Source organism: Podarcis melisellensis (genome assembly GCF_964234715.1).
Source record: "Podarcis melisellensis genome assembly, chromosome: 7".
Lineage (NCBI taxonomy): Eukaryota > Metazoa > Chordata > Lepidosauria > Squamata > Lacertidae > Podarcis > Podarcis melisellensis.
The window spans coordinates 52,396,058-52,409,055 of NC_138539.1; the positions used below are offsets into that span (position 1 = coordinate 52,396,058).

At 42.5% G+C, this 12,998-nt stretch overlaps 1 protein-coding gene across 3 annotated transcripts in view; it reads right to left on the reverse strand.

Moving 5' to 3' along the window:
• Positions 1 to 944, reverse strand: part of RTTN (rotatin) — an 89,448-nt gene extending 88,504 nt beyond the window's left edge. The window contains exon 1 of one of the 3 annotated variants that reach the window (XM_081919309.1): positions 638 to 944. In XM_081919309.1, coding sequence (XP_081775435.1) covers positions 638 to 746 — 109 coding nt within the window. In that variant the 5' untranslated portion in view covers positions 747 to 944. The remainder of the gene's footprint in view (positions 1 to 637) is intronic. The other 2 variants (XM_081919310.1, XM_081919308.1) reach the window with 2 other exon arrangements.
• Positions 945 to 12,998: the final 12,054 nt, after the last annotated feature.

Below are 12,998 nucleotides of genomic sequence, written 5' to 3' on the forward strand. Positions count from 1 at the left end.
AGGAGGGCAAGCGAGAGGATCGAGGGGCGCTTGAAGGAGCTGGGTATATTTCGCTTGTAAAAGAGGAGATGCGATAGCTATCTTCAAGTATCTAAAAGGCTGTCACACGAAGTTTGGAGCAAGCTTGTTTTCTCCTGCTCCGCAGGGTAGGACCAGAAGCAACGGATTCAAGTCACCAGAAAGTGGAACAGCCTCCCCACAAGGGGTTGTGGACTCTTCTTCCTTGGGAGGTTTTAAAGCAGAGTTTGGATGGCCACCTGCCAGGGATAGATGCTTTAGTTGAGATTCCTGCATTGCAAGGGGCTGGACTAGACGACCCTCGGGATTCCTTACAACTCTACAATTCTAATATTCGCTCCTTAGAAAGTGAATTCCGTGTGTGTATGGAGAGAGAGAGAGAGAGAGAGAGAGAGAGAGAGAGAGAGAGGGAGAGAGGTTCACTCTCTAAGGAGCGCGCGCAGGAAGGCAGACTCGGACTGCAAGCCGTGCGCGCATTGAGCACGGAAAACAGCAGCTGCGCTCTGGAGGAAAGTTTCCCTCTGCCGCTTATCCCGGCGCCCCTGGAAGCAGCGGCTGCGGCGGCTCCAGGGCGCTTGTCTCCGCTAGCCAGAAAGGGAAGGGGGCTTCCACCACTTACGGAGCTTCCGGACGAAGGGCGACAAGGACAGCTCCGTCGGAGGAGACGACGCGGCGGCGGCGGAACGCGCTGCCATCGCCGCCACCGCCTTCCCTGGGCGGCCCCACATTCAACCACCGCGCCGCAAGCGAGCGCGAACTTGCGAGAGGCGGGGTTGGGGAACGGAGCGGCGGCGGGCCATCTCGCGAGAGCAAGCGGCGAGAACGGTTGCCCGAAAGGAGCCCCTGGGAGCTGTAGTCCGTTCTCCGTCTCCCGTTCCCTCAACGGCGTGCGGGGGTGGCGGAAGTGGAGATTTCTTTCGTCGGCCAGGTTTGCGTTCTCGCGAGCCTTGAGCCGAGGCTTCCGGATGGCGAGGGTTTGCCGTTGCCTGGGAAACAAGCCGCTCAGTCTGCTCGCTCGTTTGCTCGCCCGCCGCCGTTGTTTGAGCGGCGGCTGTGTCCGAGTCCCGCCTCTTCTCCCGCGCGTAGCTCCGGGGCGGAGAGGAAGCTGCGCTTAGCTTCCAGAGGCTGCTGCTGCTGCCTTCCCGTCCCCTGAAAGCGCGACTCCATGTGTGTTTATTTGGACGCCAGTCCTGCTGAGTCCAATGGGACTTCGGCGCAAAAGTCACAAAGTGTAGACATATTAAAAGGAAAGAGTCGATTCACTGCTCTTACTAAGGCCAGGCTCCTAACCCCGCTTACTTGGGAGTTGTGAATTCACTTTTTAATCAGTCAATCTGACAAACCAATAATAATAAATAAATAAGAATGTGCTGTGCACCCCACGATCGAGACCATTCCATTGTAACTATCCAACCTCCCAAAATTTCAACACCTCTTGTGATGGTTTGACCCCTTTCCGTTCTAACAGTGCAAATTCTACAAACACCTTCCATATCTGCTTAAAATAATTTCTCTTGCATATTCCCCGTCTTACCTTAATGGCACATGTTAATTTATCATTAATAGCTTTATTCCACACCTTTTTATACCATTCTTCCGTTTTATATTCTGCTTGCCCCCTTCCACTTCCTAGCTATCATAATCTGTGCAGCTGTCAATAAATTTGTGAGCAAGTCCTTCACAGCCTGCAAACCTTCCACCCCATTGCAAATTGATACTAATGCTACAGCCCAAAGCTTCAAGTTACAGACAAATATACAACCACAACCCACTGACCTGTGGAAAAGCCACTTCTCGCAGGGAATGGAAAAGCTACAGGAAGCAGCAATTAATAGATGATATATTCTTCACTGTTATTATTTATTTAATTAATTTTTCATACTCTCCTCAATCCAAGGATAACAGTGCAGTTTACAATATAAAAAACACAAAAATATGTAACATAGTAACAAACAGAAACATTACCCCACCACACACAGAGATAGAAAACACTGCAGATTGAAACATCTGGTTCTTGCTGGAAGCAGCTGTTCCTGATTCATAGGAAAGAGGTTACTGAACTGGAACAACATTGTGGTCTGGTATGATATCACGTGGCCAGAAACAAGTTAGCAAATGCTAAGGCTGTTGTAACGATCTTCTGTATGATTGTTACCCCAATGTCCAAGAATTCTGTATGGTTTTGAATAATAATAAAAAAGGTTTATTTGGCTATGTTAGAAGAAAGAGGAAGAACAAGTAGTAAGTCCCTTGCGTGGAGAAGATTGAGAAATGCTTTTGGGTGACAGAGAGAAAGTGAAATTGTTCAACACCTACTTTGCCTCTGTCTTCACCCAAAAGGAAAGCAGTGCCCTACCTGATGTCAACAGAATAAAATATGCAAGGAGGAAACTGCAGCTCAAGATAGGAAAAGTGATGGTAAGGAAACACCTAGCTACCTTAAATGAATTTATATTTCCAGGGCCTGACAAGCTACAATCAAGGGTACTAAAGGAGCTTGCAGGTGTAACATGAGAGCCTCTGTCTATAATCTTTGAGAATACTTGGCAAACAGGTGAGGTCCCAGCAGACTGGAGCTGGGCAAATGTCCCAATCTTCATAAGGGAGGGAGAGAGAGAGAGAGAGAGAGAGAGAGAGAGAGAGAGAGAGAGAGAACTACTGATCAGTAAGCCTGACATAAATTCTGGGGCTCTTTATAGGCCACAAGCTTTACATGAGTCAACAGTGTGATGCAGCAGCAATGAAAGAAGCAAATGCTATTCTAGGCTGCATCAACAAAAGCAGGGAAGTAATAGACCCGCTCTGTTCTGCCTTGGTCAGACCACTTGTCCAGTTCTGGACACCAAAATTTAAGAAGGATACTGACAAGGTGGAATATGTGCAGAGGAGGGCTACTAAGATGATAAAGGGTGTGAAAACCAAGCCTTCTAACAAATGGTTTAAGGAGCTGGGTATGCTTAGCCTGGAAAAGAGAAGACAGAGGAGATATGATAGACGTATCTAAAATGCTGTCACGTAAAGGATGGAGCAAGCTTGTTTTCTCCTGCTCTGGAGGCTAGGATCCAAACAAATGGATTCAAGTTACAAGAAAGGAGTTTCCAACTGAACACCAGGAGGAACTTTCTGACAGTAAGAGCTGTTTGACAGTGGAACAGACTGCCACGACAGGTGGTGGACTCTCCTGGGAGGTTTTTAAGCAAAGGTTGGATGGCCATCTTCCCTGGATGCTTTAGCTGAGATTCCTGCATTGCAGGGTGTTGTACTAAATGACCCTCGGGATCCCTTCCAACTTTACATTTCTATGATTTGAAGATTTATTTATTTTTAAAGTTTATTGTATTTGGTGACCTCAGATTCTGGGCCAGCTTTCTTCTAAACAGCACCCTCGGTATTTCCACAGAAGATGTGTAAATAGTTTTTATGCCTTTCATTATTATAAATAGTAGAAGAGAGACATTTGTAATGACAGTGAGGATTCTGACCAATGTAGGTTTCAGCTTGCATTCCAGCCACTGTTAAAGTAGGCTTCTTTAGCCTTACGTATGAAAAGGCCCTAATAGACTGTTTGAGAAAGTTGTTCAGGAGCAGACATTTCCTTTTACAAGGAACTAAGAAGCACCATTAAATAAAGCAAGAGAAAAGAATATCCAAACTATCCCATAACATTATAATAGGGATCAAATTGTAATAAAGGTAATTGTTCCTCTCATTTCTCTCCCCCCCCCCCTTGAACGGGTATGCTTCTTCACTTCTTTTCCCTTGTTTCTGACTATCTTCATTTTGATGAGCTTCTTGTGTGCTATGCCCTTTCAGAGTGAGGCTGCAAGCCTACACCAACTTACCTTGGAGTTAGGACCCACTGTACTCAGTGACATGCTATTAGAGTAGACATGCCTAGAGTTGTGCAATGAATGCAGTGCTTTTTTCGGGGAGGGCACAGGGGAACACATACCCCTACAACATTTTGTGAATCTACGTTTGGCCTCATTGAGGGGCAGCATTTCAATATGAGTAGGAAAATGAGAGTACCCCTAAAAATATTTTTTTCAGAAAAAAGCACTGTATTTGCAATCTTGAACAATCATCTCTCCCTTGAGTCCTTGTTTTCTATAAATAATAGCCAGGGTCCAAAGAAATGTTTATTTCTGTATGGTCAATATGGTTTTTGGTATATTTATTGAACAATAGCATTCTCTTTATGCTGCATGGCAAACTACTTTTGAATACAAAGTGGATTTCAAAAGTGTGTATGGTGTGCAAAGGGTGTAAAAATTTAAATATCTGGGCTGACCTGGTTTGCATGTAGCAGTAAGTTAAACCACTGCTTACCTCAAATGAACAAACACGCAGGTTCCTGGAGAGAAGACTCTGGCCATTTTGGTCCTTCTCCAGTCTTGCTGCTGTGAGCTAAGCCATGGTTTGACTTAGTGTTGCCTCCGATTCCAGGCTTGTGGTTTACCTTGTTCCAGACAAGCACCGAGCTGTAGCCAAGTTTGTTCTGTGGTTCACCACCACTTTTGGTTTGCCTGGGGCAGATAAACCACAACCCCCAGATTTAGACATAATGCCGAGTCAAATCATGGCTTAGCTCACAACAGTGTGACAGCAGCAGTGTCTGGAGAAACAAAACAGCTACAATCTGTCCAGGGGTCCACACATTTGCTCATTGGTGCTAAACCATGGGTTGGCTTAGCGTTATGAACTGGGCCACTGTCTGGATTGTGGACAATTAAATAAAAGTTTTAGAAAACACAGTTCAGTTTCTGAATAAAAGAATACAAAGGAATAGTAGTGATCTTATGATGAAATCAGTTCAGTGTTACTGTAATAGAAAGTCGTTCCCTTTTCCTGTGCCAACTAGGGTTTCAGTCTTTACTTTCAAAATTATTATAGCAGTTGAATATGGGAACATACACCACATCCATGCAAAGAGAGTGGAAATATTAACATATTAATGTAGTGCAGATTTTAGATAGTAGGGGCTGAGTATTTGTTGACATGAATTTACTGCCCTGTAGCAAAAACAGAAGCTGCAGTGGACATTTGTACTAGAAGATAGAACAGAAACCGTCACAGCCCCTTTGTACTTCTTTGTGAGTAATGGCTATTTTATTAGGAGCACTGTAATCACATGTTCTTAAAGCAATGCTCTGTTTGTCAGCTGCCAGTCAGATGATGATTCAACCAGACCCATGGTTGGAAGCCAGATCCAACAGAGAATGCTGGAGCCATAAGACAGCACGAGTCCTGCAATTCCTTTCCCTAATTATCACAGACGAGCTGGTTTTTATTGTTGTTTTATAATCTGCAAATTATAGTTGACTGCCAAAATTACTGCTATAAAAGACAAGGTAAGTCAAGATGCAGAGGCTTATGATGGTAATATAATAGTATCTGCCACTTTAACCATTTGTGATCTGCAGTATGTGGCTTAGTTCAATATTGACATATGCTATACAGCTCTAGGCCTAGTTAAAAAGTGGCTTAAGACACTTTGGATGCAGTCCTGCACACAGGCTGCATTAAATATTATCAACCTCAATGGGATTTAAACAGACTTCTTATCTTGCTTGCTCTGAATACGTATTTTCTTGAGAGTCCACCCTCCTCCGGTTTATCCCTCAACCAAGAATCACTTTCTGAATTAATTGTCTAGAGTTTGTGGCAGCAGCTACCAGTTAGCTTCTAGACTTAATTAGATGTGCTGGATTGACTCAAAGCTATTAATGGCTGGGGATATGTGCATCTTAGTATATTAGGCTGACCGTTTGGATTACCTTTGGGAATGGGGAAACTGGGTGCTACGCATGGAGCAGCCCAAATTAACAAAACCTCACAGATGAAGAAACACACAAGCATCTACCTCCTGCAATTATTCATGAGGATTCCACATCCTGTGGAGTCTTATTGGCTACACTGTGGAGTGCTGTGGGTGCGGCTTTTTGTTAAGTGTGGACAAACTCTTGCAATAAATAAATAAATTGGCATACAGTGAACCCACAGCTTACAAGGGGGTTATGTCCCGGGGACATGGTCTTACTGTATTTGTGAACCTTCAAACAATGTGAGGACTTGTACCTTCAACGCTTGGTTTCAGTGTCTTAACATGACATAGAATGACAAATAAATAGTGGGTTGTATACAACACTGCAGCTCCACTCACACTTTCATTGCTTATGCAATGAAATTCACCCCTCCTCTCCTTTGCAGTGCCCCATGAACACTCCAGAGGGTGGAGGGATCCTCTGGGGCAGATTTTTTTGGGTGTGAGGTGAGAGAAGATGGGAAAGTCCTGTTGCATGAGTGGAATTCTGCTTACACAGCATTTGATAAAACACACCAGGGCCAGCCCAAGGCATTTTTGTACCTAAGATAGATCCCAAAATGGCACTTCCCACTCCCTGCCAGGGAAGAAGGAGTGAGGAAAGACCTACGTACATCAGGAACAAGAGGGAAGAAACACTGACATTGGGATTTGCTGCCCCAGTGAAACTTGCCATCTGAGGCAGTTGCCTCACCTTGCCTCAAGGGTGGGCCAGCCCTGCAATCCACAATTTCACTATGTAACAATCTTGGTAAATTGTTTAGTTTTGTTTACATGTTATAGTAACTGCTGCAGACTCTCATTCCCATTGTTCATGCCAAAACAACAATCATCCCAGAGAACTGAAATAGCATCACTGCAAATGCACTGCATGACTAACAAAGAAGAGTAGTGAACGCTCACAAGTGGCATTGTTTGTTAATTTGTAATGTGGCACTCACATATAATGGAATCTGACCTCTAAGGGTAAGAGGAATTGCCCATATGCTATTCCCAGAACCAGAGACAAAAGATCTACACATAAACTGAGACTGCAGCTAAATGGCTGCTACAAAAAGAACAGCTTGTGCTTTATTTCTTTGTTTATTCGAGGAATCATTTCCCCCAAAACGCAATTACAGTGGACCAACAAAATTATCACAATTGCTTGCTCTCTTATGCAAAATACCCAACTTGCCCCTGCAGGCCAAAACAGGAAAGACTAGATAGATGATAGATAGATAGATAGATAGATACATAGATAGATAGATAGATAGATAGATAGATAGATAGATAGATAGACAGAGATAGCTAGATAGATGATAGATTGATAGATAGATAGATGATAGATAGATGATAGATAGATAGATGATAGATAGATAGATGATAGATAGATAGATAGATAGATAGATAGATAGATAGATATGATTGATGATAGATAGATAGATGATAGATAGATAGATAGATAGATAGACAGAGATAGCTAGATAGATGATAGATTGATAGATAGATAGATGATAGATAGATGATAGATAGATAGATGATGATGATAGATAGATAGATAGATAGATAGATAGATAGATAGATGATAGATAGGTAGATAGATAGATGATAGATAGATAGATAGATAGATAGATAGATAGATAGATAGATAGATAGATAGATGTGACATGAAACTCCCTGGTCATACAACACAAACTTGGGCAAAGGGTAAAGTTAAAAAATCTGTATGTCACCAAGAGAGAACTGAAATCTATCCTGTTTGAAGTATTTTTATTATGGACTTAGCTCTGTTTGTGTGTGATCTGCACAAAAACAGTTCATGTGGGATGATCCTACTACATATGCAAGAGTACAATACTCTTACAAAAGCCCAGTGCCTGTCCCTCTCTTTGCCAAGCTGTGGCAAGAGTGCATGGGATCACAGGGTCTGTGTCCCTTTTGAGAATAGAAGACACGGCGGAGGCTGTCATGCTTTAAGAAATAGGGTTTATTCGCCTATTCACACATTCCATCTGCACGAAAGGGTCCAGATCTTACAGTATGGTCCACAGCAGTGCAGGAAGTCTTTCCTTCACCCTCACCAAAATGGATCTACTCTTTTCTTCCTGTTTCTTCTTCCCAGAAGCCCCTTGCCCTCCCCCAGAACAGTTATCCAGGCAACCTTCCAAATCTCCAGTCTCTGGTCACACCTGGGACAAGGAGTTGTTGAAGAACCTCAGTGGCTCTCTACCGTAATGCTAGCAAGCTCTGCCCTTCCCTCAGCCAGCCAGAACTGTTTGTGTAAGGCAGCCCAGGAATCCCATTGCAGCTTATATTCTCCCTTCATATCACAAAGAACCCAAAATCCTAGCATTTATTAATTTCTAGGGTTTACCTCAAATCTCTAACAATACCTTCCACTGCCAGATGATCAACTTGTGTGAGAGAGAACAGCTTCCCTCATGTGCTTGTACAGTAGCTCACTGTTGTCTGCCTATGCATGTCTGGGTCCAGTTTAAGGTGCTTGTGGTTGTTTTTAAAGCTCTAAATGGCTTGCGACACAAATACCTAAAGGAGACATTTTCCCATGCCAGCATGCTTGTTGTCTTAAGAACTTCTGAAGAGCTCCTGCTCCAAGTACCTCTTTGTTCAAGGCATGCTATGTTTTCAGAAGAAAGGGCCCCAACTCTGGAATGCCCTCCCTAAACTGGTATGTCTGGTGCTGATGTTGCGTGGTGAGGCCCTGGGCCCTGCAGTCCCCTCAGAAATAAACACACAGACACAAATATATTGGGTTAATTGGGATAAATTAGGCCACAACTTTATTGGTTACAGATGTGAGCGGTTTGGCTTAGGCATTTGGGTGAAGCCAAACTATATCCTGACTCTTGCCTGTTTGCAGGAAGATTCTGAAGGGTCAACCACCAATAGGGGGAGCCCTATGATATACATCAATTAAGAGCATCCCCAGGGTCACTGATGGGGTTGTGGCATGGTCCTAGCCTACGCCTAGGCTTTGGACAGAATCCACACCCCCAGATCCCTTTTACGGGATTCCCTTAACGAGGATAGGCAGCCGGAGGCAACAACTTCCCCTCCCATAAACAAGACTTACCCAGTGCCTAACCTTACAAAGTTGTGACGATTGCTACAAGGTAAGCAAAAACCAAATGGCTGGTGCCAATTTGCCAAGTGGGAAAATTCCTACCTGGTCCCAACAACCAGGAGACCGACATTAGTCCATAGTAAGGCCAAAGTCAAGCAATGCATAAAAAGAGGGTGGGTAGGCTGGGATATCTGACAAGAAGGCAAATGGAGGTCACCCCCCAGCTGTGCTGCAGTTTAAACAGCATTGGCCATGCCCCCTGGCTAACCCAATTGGTCAGCCAGGGGGTGTGACATAGTTGGAAGTCCTAATGACGTAGGCGGCATCCCTCCACCCACTGCTGGGTCACTGGGAGGTCCCAGATGCATGCCCGCAGTGCCACCCCCCCCCAGAAGGGGAGTGGTCTTACCAACTTTTGGGAATCTAGTGAAAATCTTCCTATTTCCCCAGTCCCTTTAGAATTCAGATGATTTCTTGAATTAAGCTCTCTTCTGTTTTTAGGGTGTGTGTTTTAGTTTCATTTCATTAAGTGTTTTTGTTGGTTTCAAATTGTATTTATATGATGCGTGGATTAATTTTATAAACACTTTTGTACATGGCCATGCAAGCTCCTGATGAAGAGTGGTTAAGAACTATTTTAAATAAATGAATTAATAAACAACCAAGAATGTATAATGAACCACCTGATTATACAGCCTTCACAATATGTCTCTGAACCCTTAGATAAACCTTAAAGCCACTAGATAGATTTCAGTTAAGCATTGCATTTAATTATTCAAAGTATATAGAGAAAATGCCAATGAAAATGTCCTAAAGTAATGGTAAACTGATCTTGCAGTACTATAGCTGAGCTAACACTTCCCTATGTATTTATGATCCATTCCACCCTTATAGAAGGTTTTCAAAAGCCTTGTTCTTTTTTTCTATTTCAAGCTAAAGTAATATTTCTTTGCAAGACCCATTTCAGCTTTGAAAATCATTTTTGTGTGCTGGCTTGCACATAAATAAATCATGCACACATCACAGGCAGTAGACGATGGTTCTCTTCAACCCTATTCTTCATGACTTCAATGCTACCTATCTTGAATAGCAAAACATGCTAATGCCCAACTGAAGATGCCTAGCCATTTCAATACAAGCTGGCAAATGGATGTTCAGTGAGTTATTGTCTAAACAGCTTCCTCTGAACAGTTAAGTCTCACGTTGCCAATTGCTCTCTGCATAATGAGCTTTACTAGGATGACACTTCTTTCTTTGCATATTTCATGCTCGCTAAAAAATCTATTTGATCCAATTCTAATGTGATCCTTCAGCTGCAGGGTTCTTTTTTGAGACTAGGTAATGGTCACATTATAAACATATGAATTAAATTTTAGTGAGTTTAACAAGAAAATTAGTCTTTGGAAAATAAACATGGAATTGGAATCTTAAAAATAAGAATTGTATGCAAACTGTATGAAAAATTTTGGCCAGGAGAGACATATGAAGGCCATCCTGAGTTCAGGAGGCCTCCCTAATTCAAGAAAAATAATAATCTCCAAATGGAAGTATAACAAGAAAGAAAAAGATAGCTTGGCCGACAGCGATTCTCATGCTGAATTTCATAACCCTGGGGCTTGAGGGACCATGCCCATGGAATTATTAATTTGAGATATATATTTCTAAACCCAGTAACACAAATGGGTAAGCATATTGTCATAGTTGAAAGTGTGTTACTCTAAGCACACTTCCTTGGAAATCACTCAGAATTTTGCAAGATTGGGGTATTGGGTGGAGGGGAGAGGACAATTACAATTACAAGCTAAACTTTACTTCCCAATTTAATAAGAAAATAGTGAACTATAGGAGAATATTGCAAAGCTGAATAGTCTCAAAAGTACCACAATCTTGGCTTCTGGCAAAGCTCTATGCTTAAACTGAATATAGCTCTGGATTCCTATGGATGGCTGCTCTTACCTTACCATGGGCACATATACCCTGCCATGCCAAGGAGAACAGGCATGTATTGCAAGTTAATAAACTTGTGCCCATGAGTCAATAGTTTCTCTGTGGTGTTCCTCTTCACACAGAAATGCCTCTGGCCGTTTTCCCTTTAGTAGCGGACAATGCTGGCTTTATCTTTGGAGAGGCTATGTAGGAAAGTCTCACACTACATTGCCCCATGCCAGGTTCTTCTGTGAATTAAATGCAATCTAAAATTATGAGTATGAACTAAACGTAGTGCATGTGATGCTTTATAAAGCTGCTTTAAAAACGCCGTTGTTCAAAACATTCTGCCCATCCTCTCATGCTACAGCAGTGAAGTATCTTATGCAAATGAAGCTTTGATATGAAACAGTTCTCTTGAGAGCTTGTAAACCCCGCCCCCCATATAAACAAAGTATGATGCCAATGCATTTATTAACCTCATCTAGCAATTTGCATATGTAGGCATGCTTTTCCGAGAAACTTCATTCACAGTTTATGTTGAATGCCCTCCACACCTCCATGAATCGACACTATAAATACAACAGAAAAAGGCAGCAGCTGGATAATGCAGGCAGAGGAGCAATAAAGCAATGGCATCTGGCAGAACCAGGAATGAACGTTGCACATTGGTTGCTTAGCCACTGCCCAACCATACTGAAAAACAGAGATTTAAGGGCTCTGACTCAACATGTCACTTCTTAGGTAGCAGATTCCATGATGGGATGAGAAATCTGTGGCCATCCAAGTGTTGGACTACAACTGCCATAATTTCACTATTGGCCATACTGGCTGGATCAGATAAATCCAAGAAAATCTGGAGAGCCACTACTGCCCTCTGGATTGTATCACTAAAAGTTTTTGTCCCTACTGAAATGTGTTTTGGTACTTGGCCCAGTTCTCCAGTCTGTTAAGGTTGGCACCAATACAGCTTCTTGCCAAGGGCACAAGGGACCCTAGGTATGCCTCTGTCTGGCAGCAGACAACCATTCTTCAAGCAGCATGGAGTCAAAAGTCACAAGGTCAGCCCTACTTGAAACACATTGCTTTTAGTCAATGCTTCAGGCTATGAAGGTGGAGATGTGGTACAGATTATTTCATTCCAGAAAAAGATGCACCAGTTTCTCCTTTGAAAAATATTATATTCTTGCCATTTTGTGGACTCTCCATTGAGGCATTTATCAGTATTGACCCAAAGATGGTATTGCCATCTTTTTGACTCAGTTTGGAAATAAAAATGTGTGGTAACAAAACATTCATTTCTGGATTTGCAGGCATTACCCAGACATATTTTGCTTAGTATATGCACATCTTATTTATGAAAGGCCAGCCTTTTCCCTAAGGCACCCAGTACAATTCCAAATTCTATGCTTAAGCTTACAGCACCACCAGCTCTGGGATTAAGTATCAAAATTGAGGCTGCATGTGAAAGAGTGGATATTACCAATTGCTGACACCGCTCTGTTGGGAAAGGGGATGCAGCACAATTGAATACTCAATCATTTGAAAGAACCTTCCTATTAAATTGGCTTGTTGCATTTCTTTGCCAGCTAAACAGCAACACATTGGGCATTCGACTTTTCTCAGCTTGATACTGGTATTACTTTATACTTTATTCCCAGTGTTGTAAAGATATATTTATCAGTGTCCCAGAAAACATTCAAAAGAGAGAATGAAAGACTTTTGTTCACAATATCTAGAGCATCACGTGGAAAATTTGCTATAACAATGAAGAAAATTATTACTTGATCAGTTCAGTGTAGTGGAAATCAGAGATCTGAACTGCCGGATGAAACAGTCTAAAATTGAAAAATGTGAGCTGTGTTTAGTCTGTGTCTGGGACTTAAAAGACACTAGTTACATTGCCATCTTCACCAAAGAATTCCAATATGACTCGAAATAAATCATCTGTCTTCTTTTGGTAAAACCCTTATCTACTTAAGTCAATAGAATGCATTTCCTTTTCATTAAGGCTGCATCTCCAACCCAGTTCTTAAAAAAAAAAGGAAAAAAATTGGCAGTACATAATATACCGGTACATGCGTATTGCATATACCGTCATACCTCAGGTTGCGAATGCTGCGGGTTGCGCGTTTTTGGGTTGCAGACTGTGCTGAACCCGGA